Source organism: Opisthocomus hoazin, chromosome 10, assembly GCF_030867145.1.
Source record: "Opisthocomus hoazin isolate bOpiHoa1 chromosome 10, bOpiHoa1.hap1, whole genome shotgun sequence".
NCBI lineage: Eukaryota > Metazoa > Chordata > Aves > Opisthocomiformes > Opisthocomidae > Opisthocomus > Opisthocomus hoazin.
The window spans coordinates 24,979,566-24,999,614 of NC_134423.1; the positions used below are offsets into that span (position 1 = coordinate 24,979,566).

Here is a 20,049-nt window from a genome sequence, read left to right on the forward strand (position 1 = left end):
ACTACTAGATGAAAAGCAGAGGAAGCTGAGTAGAATAACTTTGCTATTTGTTTCCCCTTGTGTTTTCTGTAGTACGTATCACCTTTCTGATCAAAACAGTTTCTTTGAAAAGTGAAGCTGAAATAGTTTGTTCCATGAGGAGATGGAAGAGGCAGGACTATAGTTCCCTTAGCACTTTGATCAGAAGCAACGAGAATTACTTGCTGAAGGGGCAAAAAAACCTATTAATTTTGTTTCTGCTGTCTGATTTCATTGATTCTCCTCTGTTTTCAGTGTTTTTCTTACTTTTTTCTTCCATTTTTTCAGTTGTGTAGTCAATAAAATAGAAAAAACATGAAGGAGGATATATGCCAAAGTCTCCAGAAGGCAGAATGGAGAAAGAAGGCCGCCCCACCTGTCTGTGTCTGTCGGTGTCTCCATCTAGGGATGCACCTGTATGGATATCTATCTATATTTTGGCACAAATACAGATGGTGGAAATGAATCATACAGGTAGAAGCAGCACTGCACAGATTTTTAGGCAGCAAGAACCCATTCCTCCTGGAGTGAGTATGCATGATCTGTGTGGTAAGTGGTAAAATGTCCTATACCTTTTGACCCTTTTGCTGTTATTCTTTTGTAAGTCCCTTTCCTTCTCCCTAGCTATGGCCAGTGTTCAGTTTTCAGAAGTGCTCAGGGATGGTGCTTCCTATTTTGATTCTTGCTTGGTCTGTCCTCCTAACCTTCTTCTGATATCTGACAGCAGAGCACTGTCTTCATCACCTTCCCCAAACCTGTCACTAGCATGCCATTTTCTTCGCAAGAGTTTCAATTCTGTCTGCTGAGGCTGGGATGGGTGATAGGGGAATGCTCAATGTCTCCTTAGTTTCCCACACTTCCAGAACTGACCCTCCACTTCTGGCTTTCAGGGCAGTGCTGCCAACTAGCAAAAGTTTAAACACTGCAGCACAGACTATCTGCCTTGAATAATCCGTGCAGTTAGCCAGAAACATTTGACTTAGATGCACAGCCAATGTGTGGAAGAATCAAATGTTTAAAGATACATCTAAATTAGCAAGGGGATCACACTACAAAGAAATCCACACTTTTGATAGAATTCTGATTTTTGTGTTGGGGACAAGATCAGGTTCTAAAGCCAGGGTTTTAGCCTAATAGATAAAAATCTTATGACCGTCAGTCTTTCTGTAGACGTTTCTGCAGCCCTCTCTGCATTCCCAGTCCTCTGTGAAGTGTTTGCCTGGAACACAGGGACCACTGGAAAACACGCAGCATATTTAATCACAAAACTGAATTACAGTCAACCTGAAATATGAGCAATGCATTGCTTACCAGGCAGAACAAAGAGATATTTATCTTTCTGTCTATCTGCTTAAATCTTTGTTGATGCCACTCAGCTGATTCATTATGCCAAGAACACACATTGCTACAGTTTGGAGATAAGAATTCTCTGCTAAATTAACCCTATGGCCCCTAAAGCAGGGAGAGGAATAAGAAAATCTCCAGCTTCTCCACTCTGCTCTAGTGATTGCCTCTTAGTTATAAAAGATGCAAGATATCTCCTAAAGCAAAGGGAAACAGTTATTTCATTCAGTCATTGAGAGGCCATTTTTGCTAGAGATAAGCATGAGGTTTCCCTACAGAAACAACACAAAATGTCCCCATGGAGAAACCTAGTCACCCATCCAGTGCTGGAATAAATTCAGACACAGTGGGCTCTACAGTTAACTTCTTCATCAACGACCTGGATGAAGAGTTAGAATGTACCCTCAGCAAGTTTGCTGATGACACCAAACTGGGAGGTGTGGTAGACACACCGGAAGGCTGTGCTGCCATTCAGCGTGACCTGGATAGGCTGGAAAGCTGGGCAGAGAGGAACCTGATGAGTTTCTACAAAGGCAAATGCAGGGTCCTGCACCTGGGGAGGAACAACCCCATGCACTAGTACAGGCTTGGGGTAGACCTGCTGGAGAGCAGCTCTGCGGAGAGGGACCTGGGTGTCCTGGTGGACGACAGGTTAACCATGAGCCAGCAGTGTGCCCTGGCTGCCAAGAAAGCCAATGGGATCCTGGGGTGCATCAAGAAGAGTGTGGCCAGCAGGACGAGGGAGGTTCTCCTTCCCCTCTACACTGCCCTGGTGAGGCCTCATCTGGAGTAAGCTGTCCAGTTCTGGGCTCCCCAGTTCAAGAAAGATGAAGAGCTACTGGAGAGAGTCCAGCAGAGGGCTACAAGGATGATGAGGGAACTGGAACATCTCCCCTACGAGGAGAGGTTGAGGGAACTGGGCTTGTTCAGCCTGAAGAGAAGGTGGAGAGGGGACCTAATAAATGCTTATAAATATCTGAAGGGTGGGTGTCAGGAGGATGGGGCCAAGTTCTTTTCAGTGGTGCCCAGTGACAGGACAAGGGGCAATGGGCACAAACTGAGGCACAGGAAGTTCCATCTGAACATGAGGAAGAACTTCTTCCCTCTGAGGGTGACGGAGCCCTGGAACAGGCTGCCCAGGGAGGTTGTAGAGTCTCCTTTTCTGGAGATATTCAGGACCCACCTGGACAAGGTCCTGTGCAGCCTGCTGTAGGTGACCCTGCTTCGGCAGGAGGGTTGGACTAGATGACCCACAGAGGTCCCTTCCAACCCCTACTATTCTGTGATTCTGTGATACAGTTCCAGCAAGAAACTGGTATCAGCCCTACTCTCGTTGGAAGCCAGAAGACTACTGTAGTTGTGCCCTGTAAACTTCAGAGTCCAGGCATTTATTTAAGCATTTAGGATAGATGAATAACAGTGGTACAAAGGTGGATGACGCAGGCAGGATTTGATAGCAACTACAAGCTCTGTGTTTTGCTCCTAGGCCAGGAATCAGCCACAAGCTTAGCTTCAGTCCAAGAACAGCTCATTCCTACTCCAAAATATTTGTTTTAGTTCAGTTGTTGGCCAATTCAGTAGCAGTCATACAAACTGTAATATGACAGGGTAACCCTCTTCTAATTTGCCTTTGTTAATTTTTACAAGCGAGCAATGTAACAAAGAGCAAGTCAACCCCTTCTGAAACTTTTGAACTAAACCCACATGGAAACTGATTTTCAAAAAAATTTCCTTTTTTCCTTTATTTTTTCAGTGTCACATAATCTTCGGGTTGTAACTGTACAGAAAGCTGGAAATCCACAAAAATACACTTACACAAAATTTCCAGTTTCATTTTTCTGACCAAAGCAGTTTGAAAGAGTTCAAATAAGGATACTAGAATTTGGAAGACTTCCTCAAATTCAGCCACTGAGTTTTCTGAAGCCAGACCATCACTGCAGGCACAAACACTGCCCATGCCAAGACAAAGGCAGTAAACAATCACTATTAAAGATGTCAATAAAGAATAAGGCAGCTCCTCAGCACTTTGGTTTCATTATATGCACCCTGACAAGCAAAACAGTGGGAATCTGCCATGCCCCAGGAAATGAAACAAACCTTTTTCTCCAGAGCACCAAGTTGTTTTCAGTTTGGGACACATCTGTGAATGAAGACCAGTCTCGGGGAAGGGAATATGAAGGACATTCAAAAATAATATTTTTCCCTATAGAGTAGCTCTCCATAAGGATATAAGCTTAAAATCTAGAATCAAGACTATCTGCAGTTTGAGATTCAGGAAGAAAATATAGACACAGAACTTGTTTTAGATTATTATGAAATGAAATATTTTCAAAATTCAACCCTGCTCACAATACCCTACAAGTTATGATAATAGATTTGGGGCCAGACTGATAACAGACTTTGAATCAAGAATTGGGCAATGAAGTCTTAAACTGATCATGAGAAATGGGTACCTAGCAAAATATTAGGCAAATCATAAACATTTTGACACAGGATCAAAGACCTGTGTCAGTAGATCTTTGCAAAGCATTATGAATTCAGACATAGTGGGTACAGGCATTTCAGAAATTATAATCTGCTTGTGTGCTAGAACATTGCTTTCTGTTCCAGAGTTACATGCCCCTCCTTGATGCCAGCATAAAAGGAAAAGTACGACACTGATTATTTTATCCTACTAGCCAAAGGACATAATCCTTATGCTTTGATAAAAAGAGCAGGTGAAAGGTTAAATAGAGGTTAGTTGACAGAAGATGAGGAGGAAAGAGCAGGAAATGAGAGATGAAAGGCCAGTGGGGAAAAAAGGGAAGGCAAGAAGATAAAGATGACAAAAGGAGGAAGGAAGGTCTATAGAAAGAGAGGGGGAAAGGCCATCGGCAATAACTGCTGTTAGCACACAAAATTGTCTTGACGAAACAAGCACGATCAGGGGGTCACCACAACCTGTCTTCTTAAATTTCTCATTACAATTTTACTAGGCAATCATTGCAACAAGGGCCCTGCCCATTTCCCTAGCCCTTTCCTTCAATATCTGGTAAGAAAATGCCTCCGAGATCAGCTCTAGCCAATTTCCCCAAAGACGTGCAAGCTGCTAATTCTAGGAGGTACAGATAGTCAGGAATAACAAATACAACCAAAATTAGATTAAAATAACCTGCTGATAAACAAATTACCAAAAATAAATATTGGCTTAAGTGCGATGGGAGCCGGGATCGCTATAACATCGCCATCGTGTGGCTTGTGCCCAGCAGCAGTGTCCCATTTGGGCCATCACAGCACCAACAGCCTGCAAACCCCTAGGCGTGCACTTGTCTGCACTTCTACAGCAGGTGTCCAGTTCTCTTCCATTCCCCCAAAACCGGGAATAGTTTGCCTGTTTTACTGGGGGGGGGGGGGGGGGGGGGCGAGTTCACTAAAAGCAATAGAGCCCATGGCTAGGAACAACATGGGGGTAGCCCTTGCCTTCCACTACTGCTCAAACAGGCTCCAGCTGGGGAATGCCCACTCCACACCTGGGCCTCTCACAGGCAAAGGAGATCTTAGTGATGAGCTCCCCAGACTTTAAGACAGAACAAGAGCAAGACAAAGACAGACATACAGAGGAGAAGTAGAACAAAGCCAAATGTGGCTGGAAAAAGTAGCAGATGTACACTGGGGACAGATCAGAGACTCTGCAAAAGATTCTGTGCCTCATCCCACCTCATTTTATCTATAGCTATTGGTATCTATCCCCTTATCCCTACCCTGGACTGTAGCAAGCATCTAGAAATTGAAGGAAGGAAGGATGGACAGGTGAAACACTGGAAAGCCTGACTGTAACATCCAAGAGAAGAGTAGAAAACCTCCTGATGTTCTCATGGCACTTCAGTCCCATTATAGATACTTATCAAGCAACATATTTCAGACCCTATAATGATGTAGTTCAGTCAGAGGGAGTTAACTGATATAAAAATACAGCAAGGCAATGGAGGAAGGACTTGCTACAAGCTGTTTGCTGCATGCACATGGGAATGGCAGGTGGAGAACAGCAACTGGTAGAGTAGTATGCAAGGATTGCTAAAGTACTCTGGGATGCATGAAAAGAGATAAGGATTCAGGAGTGAGAAACCAGCTGATGGTCAGGCCAAAAACATCTTTACGTCAGCAATCCAAGCTTCCACTGTTAACAAGATGCAGCATTGTCGTTAGAAAGGACCTATACTTCCATTCCTCCATTATTCGCCATCTCTATGGCTATCACTGTTTTCCGCTACGTACAGAGGAACAGGACCAACCAAGGTCACTCCTCTCTCACTGGGTTTCCAAGCACTTCTTCCCTGCTATGGATGAAGCACAAGTTTGTAGTGTCCCATCACTTCTTGCTTTGGACAATCTTACACTTTCCCCTCTGAAACACAACAGCACCAATTTTCCAAGTACAGCTGGAGCAGTAATTTATTCTTATGCCTATACCTTCTTTCCTGGCAGATCTTGCTTCTTGCCATTATGCATCTGTTAAGTGGGCATTTAGCATCAGCTTCTGTTAGGAAAGAGACAGAGACCAAAAAGTTTCCAGCCAGCCCCTGGCTCTGCAGGTGGACAGTCTCAAGTAGAGCTTGTGGAAGCCTGAGGAGCTGAAGATGGATGTTTCTGCATCCATCAGGGAGACACACTGCCATCTGCCTGCTCCCTTTAAAACTGCGGTGGGTTTTCCCGTTCCAGCTCGCTGCAAAAAGCAAGAGAGACACTTTCCCTCCAGCACAACTCCGTGTATAACAGCAACCCCCGTGACTGCTTTGGGTGAAGCACTTAAGCACATGGCAGCTCTACAGGGAGACCCTCGAAAATGAGAGTGTTCTTATCCTGCCCGTTTCTTAGCTTTTACCCACAGCCAAACTGAATCTCACCAACATTTCCCAGCAAGTGGGTTACTGCAAACCTCCGACAAAGCTCACAATAATCAGTACAGCAGTTCAGTACTGCAGCACATTCCAGGATTCTTGCCTCCCACTTAGTTTGTATCCCATCTAAAACATGCTAAAGGGCTTCTGGGTACTTCGCTGCATACAGTTTTACCCCTTGATTTCATAAGCAATTTAAGTGCTATAGCATTCACCCGATTTGATTAACTTTCTAAGAACCCCTGCACCATTCAAAAGTGACATGGGCACGGGCATAAATAAAAGAACTCTGACAAATGAAGTTGTCCTGATGCAATCACGAAAAATAATTCAGCAGTTTTCCAGTCACAGTGAATTTATCTCTGGAAGAACCAGAGCTGTTTTTCACGTGTCCTAACCCACACCTCCCAAAAGGCACAGGCTGCTCATTTGTATGCAGCTACCAGAGCACAGTCTACTCCAGAAGCCTGGAGCTTCTCATGTCCTGAGCCACAGGAAAAGGAGAAAACAAAAACATTCTTGACCACTCATCAGACTTGCAGAAAACATCACAAAACACATTTCAAGATGACTCATGTGCTGCGGTGCTCTATTTGGTTGCACAGTTTTGGCACTGTTTCCAAAGTCTCAGTTCCAGTGCCTTATAAGAACATTAGCTGAAAATAGACCATGTGTTTTCCTAAAATCACTTTTCCATGCAAGCAGTAGCTAGTGTTGCTGCAACAAGGTTATTCAGTTGTGAGTGATAAAGGAGAAAAGGACACATAAACAGCAAACTGGGACGGGTGTCTCCAAAAATAGAAACGTCCCTCCCAAGTAATGCCTTTCTTTGCAATGGTCAACAGTACAAGTGTACAGATTAGGGTTCTTATGTTCATCACAATGATCAAGCAGGGTGACCATGTATGGATGGCTTTGCTCAATAGACTAAATTCTCATTGGAGTTCATTTTTTGTACCATCTGTGAAAGCACCTGAAATAAACACACACCCAAAGTGATCAATGTGTTCTTCCAGCACTGGAAACCTTCTATGCACTTCCCAAAGCACAAAAAGCCTAAAAAGAAAAACCAGCGAAGATGCCTTCACAACCTAGACTGGCTGAGAAGAGTCACACAGAAAATTTCTAAGAGTAGATGGCTTTTAAAACTTGCTTCACTCCAGGAGAAAAAGGGCTGGGAGAATTTGGAGCTGAATACAGTCCTTTTAGATTCCCTAGATCATCCTCAGCTTCTCCTCCAACTTGTACAACATGCGTTTACAACTCCACAGGTGACTACATTTCACAGCTTCCCTTGGTAATTAGTCCTCCACTTCTATACACTGTTCTCATCTCTAGACTCAGAACAAGCTTCCATGCAGAAAACTTATCCCATAAACATCTTGTGACAACAGAATTTCACTTCCCATTCCTAGTACTTACCATAAAACATGAGTGCAGGAGAAAAGTGCAAGTTACCTGATGAGCTTTCAGCTCTAGCTCTGTTTTTCCAGCCTTCTCTTTAAATTTCTTTGTACTCTGAAGGCTAATTTTGCTTTTGTATTGCAAGCAACTGTGACATAGTCCCACAACCCCCTTATTAAGATTCAGTGCCCAAATCAGAAGGTCTTTCCTTGTTGCAGTAACGTGACCTTCAAATCTAGGCAGCAAGCTTAATACTGAGGCACTATTTCAATATTCATCATTAGAGCTGATGCAACTTAGATGTGATCCCATTGCAGCATGCTCATTTAAGCACTGCTTCCAGGGCTAGAATGTTTCACAAGTGCATTTATTCCTCATACCATGAAACAGAGAGGGGGGGAAGGCAAGAAAAGGGGGGAGAGAGAGAAAGGACAATATGCCACTCTGATTTATTGTAGAATAGATTGTCTGCAATAGTAGAGTGCTCTTTCTTAATCAAAGCTTTATTAAATTCTGGTAATAAAAACCAAAGAACTTTCACATGGGATAAAGGCAAAAAAGGATAGCATGTTCATTTCAGGAATAGTCACGCCAGCAGTGAGTGACTGAGGACCCATGCTAATGTCTTCAACACCCTCAGCCAGCTGGTGCAAGGGTTAAGCACAGCTTGCCATAGCAGAGCTGTACCCTGGCAATCACCAGGTCTCAACTTTGTCTGCATGTATCAGACCTGATCTACCTGGTCAACCTACTGGTTGATTATGTGAAGGTTGGAGGTAGACTCAGCTGCAGTGACCATGAAATGGTGGAGTTCAGGATCCTGCATGGAGGAAGCAAGGTAATGAGTAGGATCAAAACCTTGGAATTCAGGAGAGCTAACTTTGGTCTCTTCAAGGAGCTACTTGGAGGAATCCTGTGGGTCAGGGCTCTCGAAAGCAGGGGGGTCCAAGAGAGCTGGTCACTGTTTAAACATCACTCCCTCCGTGCTCATGATCGGTGCATCCCCCTGAAAAAAATCTAAAAAAAGAGGCAGGAGACCCGCATGGATGAGCAAGGAGATTCTAGAGGAGCTCAGGTGGAAGAGAAAGGTCCATGGAATGTGGAAAGAGGGACAGGCCACTTGGGGGGAATACAAGAATGTTGTCTAAGGTCCACCTGGAATTAAATCTGGCAAGAGATGTCAAAGACAATAAGTGGTGCTTCTTCAAGTAAATCAGCAGCAAACGGAAGACTAGGGATAGTGTGGGGCCGCTGCTGAATTAGGTGGGTACCCTGGTGAAGGAGGATGCAGAGAAGGCAGAGATATTGAATGCCTTCTTTGCTTCAGTCTTCAGTGCTAAGGCTGGCCCTCAGGAAACCCAGGCCCTGAAGATAAGAGAAGAAGCCTGGCGAAAGGATGACCTTCCCTTGGTCGAGGAGGACAGTGTGAGGGATCACTTAGACAATCTGGACGCCCACAAATCCATGGGCCCCGATGGAATACACCCATGAGTGCTGAGGGAGCTGGTGATTGTCATTGCTGAGACTCTCCATCATCTTTGAAAGGCCCTGGAGGACAGGAGGGGTGCCTGAGGACTAGAGAAAAGCCAATGTCACTCCAGTCTTCAAAAAGGGCAAGAAGGAGGACCCATGGAACTACAGGCCAGTCAGCCTCACCTCCATTCCAGGAAAGATGATGGAGCAGCTCATTCTAGAGGTCATCACTGAACAAGTGTATCAGGAGTAGTCAACATGGATTCACTAAGGGGAAATCATGCCTGACCAATCTGATAGCTTTCTACGATGGCACGACTGGCTGGGTAGATGAGGGGAGAGCAGTGGATGTTGTCTTCAACAAGACTTCAGCAAGGCTTTCTACACAGTCTCCTATAATATCCTCCTAGGGAAGCTCAGGAAGTGTGGGCTAGATGAGTGGTCAGTGAGGTGGATTGAGCAGCAGAACAGCAGAACTCAGAGGGTTGTCATCAGCGGCACTGAGTCTAGTTGGAGGCCTGTAACTAGTGGTGTCCCCCAGGGCATCAGTACTTGGCCCAGCCTTGTTCAGCTTCTTCATCAATGACCTGGATGAAGAGTTAGAGTGTACCCTCAGCAAGTTTGCTGATGACACAAAGCTGGGAGGAGTGGTGGATACACTAGCAGGCTGTACTGCCATTCAGCAAGACCTGGACAGGATGGAGAGTTGGGCAGAGAGGAATCTGATGAAGTTCAACAAGGGAAAGTGCAGGGTCCTGCATCTGGGGAGGAACAATCCCGTGCACCAGTACAGGCTTGGGGCGGACCTGCTGGAGAGCAGCTCTGTGGAGAAGGACCTGGGAGTCCTGGTGAATGACAAGTTGACCATGACCCAGCAGTGTGCCCTGGCTGCCAAGAAAGCCAATGATATCCTGGGGTGCATTAAGAAGAGTGTGGCCATCAGGACGAGGGAGGTTCTCCTTCCCCTCTACACTGCCCTAGTGAGGCCCCATCTGGAGTACTGTGTCCAGTTCTGGGCTCCCCAGTTCAAGAAAGATGAGGAGCTACTGGAGAGAGGCCAGTGGAGGGCTACAAAGATGAGGGGACTGGAGCATCTGTCCTATGAGGAAAGGCTGGGGGAGCTGGGCTTGTTCAGCCTGAAGAAGAGAAGGCTGTGAGGGGACCTTATAAATGCCTACAAATATCTCAAGGGTGGGCGTCAGGAGGATGGGGCCAGACTCTTTTCAGTGGTGCCCAGCAACAGGACAAGGGGCAACGGGCACAAACTGAAGCAGAGGAAGTTCCAGCTGAACATGAGGAAGAACTTCTTCCCTCTGAGGGTGACGGAGCACTGGAACAGGTGGCCCAGGGAGGTTGTGGAGTCTCCTTCTCTGGAGATATTCAAAGACCCGCCTGGACAAGGTCCTGTGCAGCCTGCTGTAGGTGACCCTGCTTGGGCAGGGGGGTTGGACTAGATGACCCACAGAGGTCACTTCCAACCCCTACCATTCTGTGATTCTGTGACCTGCCAAGCTTGTAATGGACAATAAGGTCATGTCTTTTGGACTAGAGAAGTTTTCCAATCCTTTGCCAACAGCATCATTGTTACCAGGAAAGCACCTAGTACCACAGCACCACAGTACAGACAGGTCTCTACTCTCCAGTGATGCTAGAGCAGAGCAATAAGAATTTATCACTGACTGGAGAGTTTCCCCATTTCTTCCACTGTGCCAAGCCCCAGGAGAACCACTGTTCCCTAAATACTCAAAATAAAGGTCTAGTCTGCCTCCCTCAGCTGCTTGCTCCCTGGAACCCAGGGCACTATCTCCCATAGACTTGTAATTCCAGAGCCACGGGGCTCCAAGTATCATAGTTAGACATATAGGAAACTATCACACTATTGCCTCTCTTCTAGGCAGTGTTCTTCAGGACAGAGGGAAAAGGGGTTACTAAGCAAGAATGAGGTTCAACAGGATCATTCTGTCCAGCATCACAGCACAAAAAGAAAAAATCAGAAGGAATATGAAGAAAAAAGCTTACTTGATTTCAGCAAAGCTGCCAGAGCCTCAATGGCTGCCCTGGGGAAAGAAGAGAGATGGAGAAATAACGTCAATTTCTTCGATAATTTTTGTAACCTTGATCTTCACAGTCTTCTGGGCCAGACTTCCCAGATGGTCTAAATTGACAGCTTATGATGGACTTTGACAGCACTGAAATGTTTTACACCAGAAGATCCAGTCTCTGCAGCTGACTCAGTCATTCTAAAAGACCATTAGCCCTCTAGCTTTAGTGTTACACTGATTTGTAGCGACCATTAAATTTAAAGCAACACCCACACATTCAAAGTAATGAAGCAAGTCTTTAACTGCTGCCCCAGAGCTATTTCTTTGTACCAGAGACACAGCACATGCCCACTCCAGACCCCAGTCCTATCTACAGCAGTGGATGATAACTTCTGTGTCAAGCTGGGGCATCCATGTCAGTATTTCCAGCCAAATTCCACTCCCTCCTCTGTTTTGCCAAAACAAGCTTCGCCCCCACCCTCTCTCCCATCAGCTTTAACTAAAAAGAAATTTAAATTTATTTTAATTGTGACAGTGTCTTGCATTGCAGTGGCACATAAAGCTCCCCACTCATATCAAGACTTGTAAGAAAGATGCTAAAGCTCTGTGGTAAGCCTTCTTGCCCCACAGAGCTTAGAAATTAAGTAGGTAGAGGGGAGAGATACACAGATTTCTGTGGACCCGTGTCATTTCAACATGCAGGTAAGCAACTCAACCTGCCCAGGTCAGCATAGCACTGATTCGAGTGGGAACCAGTCACTAACGTTTGCAGCTTGAAAAGCTGAACTGAGACATCCTTGGTCCCCATCGTCTGAAAGCAAGTTTCTTCCGTTTATGGTATAATCTCAATCCCACTAGCCCCACAGAAGATTTTCTTTTCCAGTCATATTCTGCTGGAGAAATAAGATCCATGTTCTAACCTGGCTTACTGCTGTGACGTTTCAAGTGCCCACAGCTGATTAAATAAACACAGCTACAAAAGGCTCCATGCCCAAGGATTCCTTAAGATGTAATCTCTTTACAAACGTATCTCCAAATAAAATCGTATTAACTTCCATACTGAGCCAATTATCATCCTGCAGCCAGAAATAAATATTTTTTGTCATCAGGCTGCTGTTTATTGTGTGTCCTAACAGCAGCTAAGAATAAGGAAGATTCAAGAGGTGGTTTTTGCTGATACTGGGTCAACATTCCTATCTAATCTCATCCTTTCATAATGAATCTGTCAAAGTTCAACAACAGCATTACAAACTGCAAAAGAAGCACACACAAATACAAACAGAACAAGAAATCAGTAACTAAAAATCTCACCAGTGGAACCACAGTCATGGTCTCATTGCTTTTTTAACTCTGCCTAAACAGTAATCATTCAGATGGTAGGAGGAATACTGTCATCCACCAGCTATTTGACATGCTTAGAAGAGTCATATGCTACAGCCACTGATCACTCAGTCTTCCCCCGAGTTTAAAGTTTGGGACAAAGTGAACAGCTCTAAGCAAGTTGAAATTCTATCTAGAGCATCTCCCAAAGCTCACACTCCAGTATGTATCTTGTAAAGAAGACTACATTACATGCTTACATTTGCAGGCTTAAGGTCTCAATCGCATGCCAGAACAGCAGAGCAACAAAGGAAGGACCAGAGTGTTTCTGGCTCCAAGCAGAAGATATCTAAGGATTTCCTGTAGCCATCTAGTTTCTTTTGGGTGTGCTCACGAGCATTGCTAAGAGTTTCATGTCAACAATCTGTTCAATGAATTTCATTATTCATTTCATCTTTAATGAACATTTAATTGACATGAAACTCAATGTCAACACTGCCAGCAAACCTCCCATCGATCAAACAATCAGCAAATCTGGATTCTCCAATAATTTTGGGGGGGGGGTTGTGTCCGTACACATCACTGTATACACAGACTACTCCATTCATCCTCAGAGGATCTCAGTCTTCCCAAACTGTGTTCTCACATAGTGTAATCTGCTATTTGCCCCAGAAGACAAAAACCCTTCCTGGCCATACCATGCTGATCCTTCAACTGCCTTAACGACCCTTGGTCACTTTTCTTCTCCAGGCTTAGAGGGAGCTGGTCTGCTCCGAGTTGAGGGATAAGAGCTATTTGTGCTTTTGATGTGACCTGATAGAACAGGTTTGGAACTGCTTTGCTTGTAAAGCTGAGAATCATGACTATCATAAAGATGCAAGTAAATCCACCCAGATGGTATTGTGGGATGGAAAACTCAGATGTCCTGAAAAAATATTAAAGGTGGTATCACCCAGATCCCAACATCACTACTCAGCAGAACAGAAATACTCACAATCACCACCTACTTCTGAAAACAACATTACAGACCCACAGCTGTAGCTATCTGAATTTCCTACATCTCAGGCTAACAGCCTAGACACATCCTCATCTCAGTCCATGCCTGTACATAGTACTGCAATAAAATAAAGTGGAACCAAAACAATACATTTCATCTCTTCAAGTACTGCAATTCATCACAAGAGTTTTGGCATAGGTGATATGCAGTTTTCTGTATGTCCCACAGCAGGCACTACAGTTAGTCATAAGTAGGTGCAGACCCAGTAGACTGACCTCAATAGTATGCAGTGCTTTAGAACAAATTTTGAAAGAAAAAATAAAGACAAAATGATAAACTGAAAAACAGATAAAACTGGTTTAAGGGGTAAAACAGACTTAGCAAGAGAGGTCAAACCAGTCTAACTTGATATCTTATTTTGATAAGTTAACTGATTTTTCTAGACAAGAGAAACATGGTAGATCAAGTTTATCTATACTTCAATAAAGCATTTGATATGGTGCCACATGAAAATTATTAGCCCAGCTGGAGAACATGGGGATCAGTGTAAGAATTGCAATGTGGGTAAGGAACTGGTTAAAGACACATTGACAGGAGTTATGATGAAAGGGGAATTATTAGCCTTGATGGAAGTTGTATGGAAGTCCTCAAGGATGTTTTGAGACTGATCTTATTTTATCTTTTCATTAGTGACCTTGGCACAAAAAGTCAGACTATACTAACAAAATCTGCTGACCGTGTGAAGTCAGGAGCTACTGCCAATAGCAGGGAGTTCAGAATATCTTTCAGGAATTACAGGATGTTCTTGAGTTCTAAAGCAACAGAAATGTGATGAAATGTTGTAGTCAAAGTGCAAGGTTACACATTTAGGGTTTAAAAAGAATTGCTGGTATAAGCAAGGGCGCATAATTTGGAGATGAGTAGAAGGACACTATGGAAATATGACCCCATTAGAGGACGAGAACAAGCATGACCCAGCAGAGTGACACCACCATGAAAAGGACAGATCATGCCTTAGGAAGGCCACTGCCAGCAGAGAAGGGAAATCATAAAGGTTTTCATACAAGGCATCACCTGAACAGCTGTATGTAGTACTCTGAAGGAACCATGCAGAAGAGTACTAAGGAAATCATTATGGTAACAGAAACTTGTTTTATCAGAGAAGTCTTAAACATCACAGTTTTGTCACCTTAGCAAAATGATGGTTAAGAGGTGACTTGATTGTTCTCCACAGACACACTGGGTGATGGAGAAGTAAACGCTGAGGAAAGCCGAAAGCTACTTCAGCTAAAGAACAAAGCTGGCACAAGGACAAATGGATATAAAAAGGCCATGAATAAATTTCAACTGGAAATTAAAGGATGGTTTTTAAGCACTGGAAAAATGAAGCTCTGAAATATCTTCTTGGCAGCAATGGGATGAACAAGCTAAAGACTTTGAAAAGGGAGCCTGAATTGCTCATAATGGGACTGTTAGGCTCATCTGCCAACAAGGAAAGGGTCAGAAAGAAGTGACCCAGGAATGACTGTAGTCTTATATCCCTAAATTTTAATCATAGATAAAATGGGAGTCAAAAGAGAAACAGGTATTCTAAGCACAAAGTTCATTAGCCAGGCCAGAACAGAGCAGCTGCACCAGCTTAGTCTCATATCCTGTGGCCAACAGTGGCCAATGGAAGAGTAGAAGACCACAGCAAAAACACAGTGCTAGAACTTCCTGAACAGACTGACTCGAGCAATTTGCAGTTCAGAGATTTCGTAAGCTAGCAATGGTGCCTTTGGGGGCATCCACAATTTTCCTGGGAAAGGAGTTCACACCTACACCATGTAAAGAGTTATCTGTCCGCATTTGTTTTAAGCTTGGAGTTAAAAATCAGCATTGTAATTTACACTTTAAGTCAGCTGTCATCAAGTATCCCCAGAATATTACTTATCTTTGATGCCAAACAAACTCAAACTTACAAAACACCCTATGGGATACAAATAAAACAAGAACTCATAGAAGAGAATGCAGAATGGACTTTCACCAAGAACAGCAAATTGACGGATGCATTAACAGGCTTACGGCAAGCCAGGCAATTGGTGTTTGCAATACTGGCACCTCTTTAAACCCTATGTCAAACCAACATCATTTATTCTGGCATCAGAAGATATAATGAGATGAGTAATCCTGGGACAAGAAGGCAGAGAGAAAGGAGGTGATAAATTGTGCATGAAAGCAAGGACCAAGGCGTGAAGGGGGGGGAAGGTGGAAACAGGAGGAAAAGTTTAAGAGCACAAGAAAGATGACTTGATGAGCCATATGCTAAACCAGAGAATTTGATAGTGTGCCCAGTGCAGAACTCTGCATTTGTCTCAAGATGGGGGGGGGGAGGGGGGGGAAGAAATCATTGAAAAACCTGCCAAACCTGTCCAGATGCCTTCCTCTGATTTTCTGTTCTTTGTGGTAATACGTTAGTCAAATCTTGCCTGTTTTGTCAGTCCCAGGGTATCTCAAAGACGACTCATTTATACATTTCAAAGAAACGACAAATAAAGTTGCCCTGTCTTAAAAGGCATAATAATAAATGCTGCTTCATAATCAGAAAACATTAAAAACTCCCTGTAGTAGCAGTCGAGACAGCAACTCTGAAGAATGGAAATCTTTGAAGTGTCTCCAAGTCAGCAGCTTGGATATCAGGGCAAGAGTACAACTAGCAGACAGATAGACAAACGCAACTTCCAAATCCTGTGCTTAGGAACCAGGAGCAACAACAAAGAAAAACTCTGCTTCCCAAGCCAAAGCACAATTGGATTAGCCAGTAAAACCAGGCTGCTAAAAACCATAGACAAAGAAGTCTTACGCCTAGGTCACCCTTTCAGATCTGAGCTACCAGGACAGAGTTAGCTGGAAATCACTGCAGACAGAAGAGACTGGAAGCCAGGATCTCAGATTTTCTTCTCCACTCTGATCTCAGCTCACAGGTTGCAGCACTGGGCAGTACAATGGACAACACTGACTCTTTTCCTGTCTCTTGAACAGATAATTAACTTCTGTTCCACCCTGGTATTAAAAGACTCCTGAAAATGAAAAACTGCACTACAGAAGAGATGCATGGTGGACTACAAGAAAGGATTTTTAAGACTCATAGGACACTTTGATGCTGGTACCCACCTGTTCAGGACTAGTTTGGAACTATGGACAGGGAACAGCAGAGAAGCCAAAGTCTGAACAAAGAAATGATCCAAAAGGGCTCTGCAAATCAGCCCCCAAGGAATTTAACCAGCCTTCCTTCTGCTGTGAGATCGTACCCTTTACGTGCTTAAATACAAAACATCCTCTTCAAATTATTGAGTGAAAGCTAATGACTTGGTGCTTCATTAAATACCTCTTCAACTTGATGCCTGATCTAATTCCTAAAGGCAGTCACACCTGGATAAGGAAGACACAAAGCACTATTTTTATTGAAATGTAAGAAAAGATTTTGACCCTGTCTGGCAACCCGCATTGCTTCAGCCCATGTTCCCTCCTTTTGCCCTTCACCCTGCTATTTCACAGTATGCTCACTTGTGGCTGTCATGTTTATTTATATCACCAGCAGCATGGGGCAGGGACCATGCAATATATATTTGTACAGCATCTAGCACCGAGGGTTCAAGGTATTGCAGTCTACAGGCTTGAAGGCCCTAAGCTTCCACAGCCCCTGTCTCTGGGATTAATTAAGTGCTCTTGAGTGTACTTATCTGTCTGCATTTTGCCTCCAACCCCTGGGACTCATACTTAACTACTGGAGTTAATACAGTCAGAGCAACTCGCTCCAAAGACAGTTTCACATTTGACAACTGAGAGACATTTGGAAACAACATATAGGCACCAACTCAAAAAGGTGCTTTATAAATCCTACCAGAAGGTAGATCTCATGCGAAACAGATGCCTTGAATAGTCATTTCCCTTGTGGCCCAGAAATACAGATCTTAAATATGCAGGCACTTGCACAGTGATTTGTTTTGTTTTAAAGGCTTGAAACCACCAGCTTCATAAGTCTTGGAAATATGGATAGGCAAAAGCTGCTTATGCTGCTGGCATTTTCATAGTACTGCTGGTCTAGGAGTTACGCAAAAACACCCATCATCGTGTCCACTTTAATTCCAGCTTGTTAACTAGGCATTAAAACTTATGCTAAAGGCAAAGCCTGTGCACAGTCTGCAATGTCCCACACACTGCCAACAAGGTGGAGTTTGGAGATCCAGCTGTTGTGCACAGATGTGCTTTCTGTGTAATGCTGAAGGAAAGGGAATAAAATCCACACATGCCTTTTCTAATGGTTACTTCAGTTCCAGTGACCAGCCTTTTTATTCCTGGACAAACACATGCTGCCTTTAGTACAAATATACATCTTCTATGGAACCTATTCTGTCACACAATTCATTTTGCTGAACAGAATTAGTGAGCAAACAAAAAAATGTACAGAAATTAAACACATGCTGAACAGTATTCCCTTCCCACCTTTGAAGATTTCTATAAGCATTGACTGTTAAGAGGATGGTTGAGAGGAAAATAAACAAGTGTGCACAAGTACCAAGGTCAATGCTAATAGCCAATAAGGCGTAACAGTAAAAGGAGCAGATAATTCCCTGCTTTTTAACCCTACATATTCAGGAGGAAATTTTCTCCTATCTTACATTTTGGCAAGGTGAAGTCAGGATGTTCTCCAAAAGGCATGCTGCTCCTTATAAAGAAGTTCCAGTTGTGATGCAGAAGCACCAGTGTGAGGTCCTGTCTTGCTCTCATGGCTAATACAGTAAGCATATATTGATTCCCAGGTTCCACTCAAAGCCTTCACTACAGCATCTTCCAAACACCCCCACCTGCCCCTGGCACCTGTTAGGTTAAATCAGTGAAAAGGTACAGCCTTCCAACCTCTTTCATCTCTGCCTCCCAGAAAGAAAAGTCACTCCAGGGTTATCCTCCAGGCATCTTTACAAGTATCCTACCCTCCCTCTCTCATGTACAACAAGTACAGAAGGAGAGACAGCTGTATCCTAAAAATTCAATCTATTCTTTACAGGTCTAGATTAAATTAGCTCCAAAGGTACAGGAAATATACTTAAATCCTTGCTAAACAAATGCCCAGGCATTTCTTACAGCACGGTGCAGAGCTGGCACTACTTCCTCAGGCAGAAGCCATAATTCAGAAGATTTTCCATTCCTGTCAACTCCCTCTCTAGGGTCAGGTGTCACCAATATGGCTGAGGCAGGCTGTGACAGCTTGTCATTCACACCAAGATGAAGGGGTTGGAAGGATCACATTCAGAAAGGATTCTTAACAGATTCATCACCCAGACAATTTCAGGCTGACAGTGTGAGAATCCAGCTCTCCCACCCAAGAGACACAAGTAGGGGTACACAGAGGGGCCTGACACTATCCTTGATTGATTAACAGGAGTAGTGAGAATACTCATCGAGGCCACATCTGTTAACAAGCACCAGCACAGCCCTACAAAACATCTTGCACACAACTACAGCATGTCAGCAAGTGGGGTTAAATCCCCCTTCTTTCCACAGACGGCTGTCTTCCAATCCCAATTCAGTTACTAGTGAGGAAGAGCCCAGTGGTCTCTTGGCTTATTCCTCAGTTGTCAATTTAGTTGTAGCTTATCAGTTCACCATAAGCAGCAGCTTTTGCCCTGCAGACCCCAGGGACTGGCACACTCATTGTGCTCATGGTGAGGTAGGTGCTCAGTGCACGGGGGAGATGCCCAGCCTCATTCTGCTCGCTTCTGGATCATTCTGCTTCCAGCTCCTCCAAATGCTGTGTACACCCAGAGCATGGGCAGGGAGAGGGACACAATCCACATACCTGGTGAAATCCTGTTCACTGCAGGAAGCAGCCACAGGGCACAGCTTGGTGACATTCAGCAATCCTAGGCTCAAATCTCAGCAAAGCAACAGACTTCCATTCTTATTCAGAGAAATCAAATTGTAGGTGCTTTGCCACTGGGGACTCTCCAAGCGAGAACTATAAAAGAGAAGGTAGGGCTTGGGGGTACCCAGGACTTTATGATGCCAGAAAACAAGCCTGCACTCACACTATATTGCCTGCAAACAACTGCAAGATTTTTCTTATATGGATACTATGAATTGCTGGCAGTGAGACATCCAAGGGCAACTTGTGTACCAACAGTCCAGGCAGTGAGGTATCTAACATGTCATTGCTTGTGCCCAGAGCTATTTGAGAGCACAGAAGGGAGGCTGGTTTCAAAGTAATCAAGGTGAGGAGCTGTAGTTGTCCCTGACGACTAGTTAGTCCAAACCATGTCTGAGACAGCAGTAAGCTTGGAGTACAACGTCTTTAAAAAGCATTTTGCAATGAAAGGTGCTCAAGCTGTAAATCAGCAGTGTTTGAAACAGCAGCCTTTACTACACGTCACCAGGCTGCTGGGATAACTGGGAATTTTGAGTTTTCATTTCAGCCATTCCTGTAGTCCACTGCTTTGGATTTTGAGGTTTGTTTTGTTTGGTCTTTTTACCCCAAGAAATAAATACCTTTCAGGGAAAACAATTTTAAAAATGTGTACAATTAAGAAACTTGAAA

The 20,049-nt window shown here is 44.0% G+C and overlaps 1 protein-coding gene across 1 annotated transcript in view; it reads right to left on the bottom strand.

Annotated features, from left to right (window-relative positions):
- The window catches only part of AGBL1 (AGBL carboxypeptidase 1), a 282,923-nt gene that overhangs the window by 233,869 nt on the left and 29,005 nt on the right, over positions 1–20,049 (bottom strand). Inside the window, 1 exon segment of the mRNA XM_075431306.1 lies at positions 11,136–11,173. Coding sequence (XP_075287421.1) covers positions 11,136–11,173 — 38 coding nt within the window.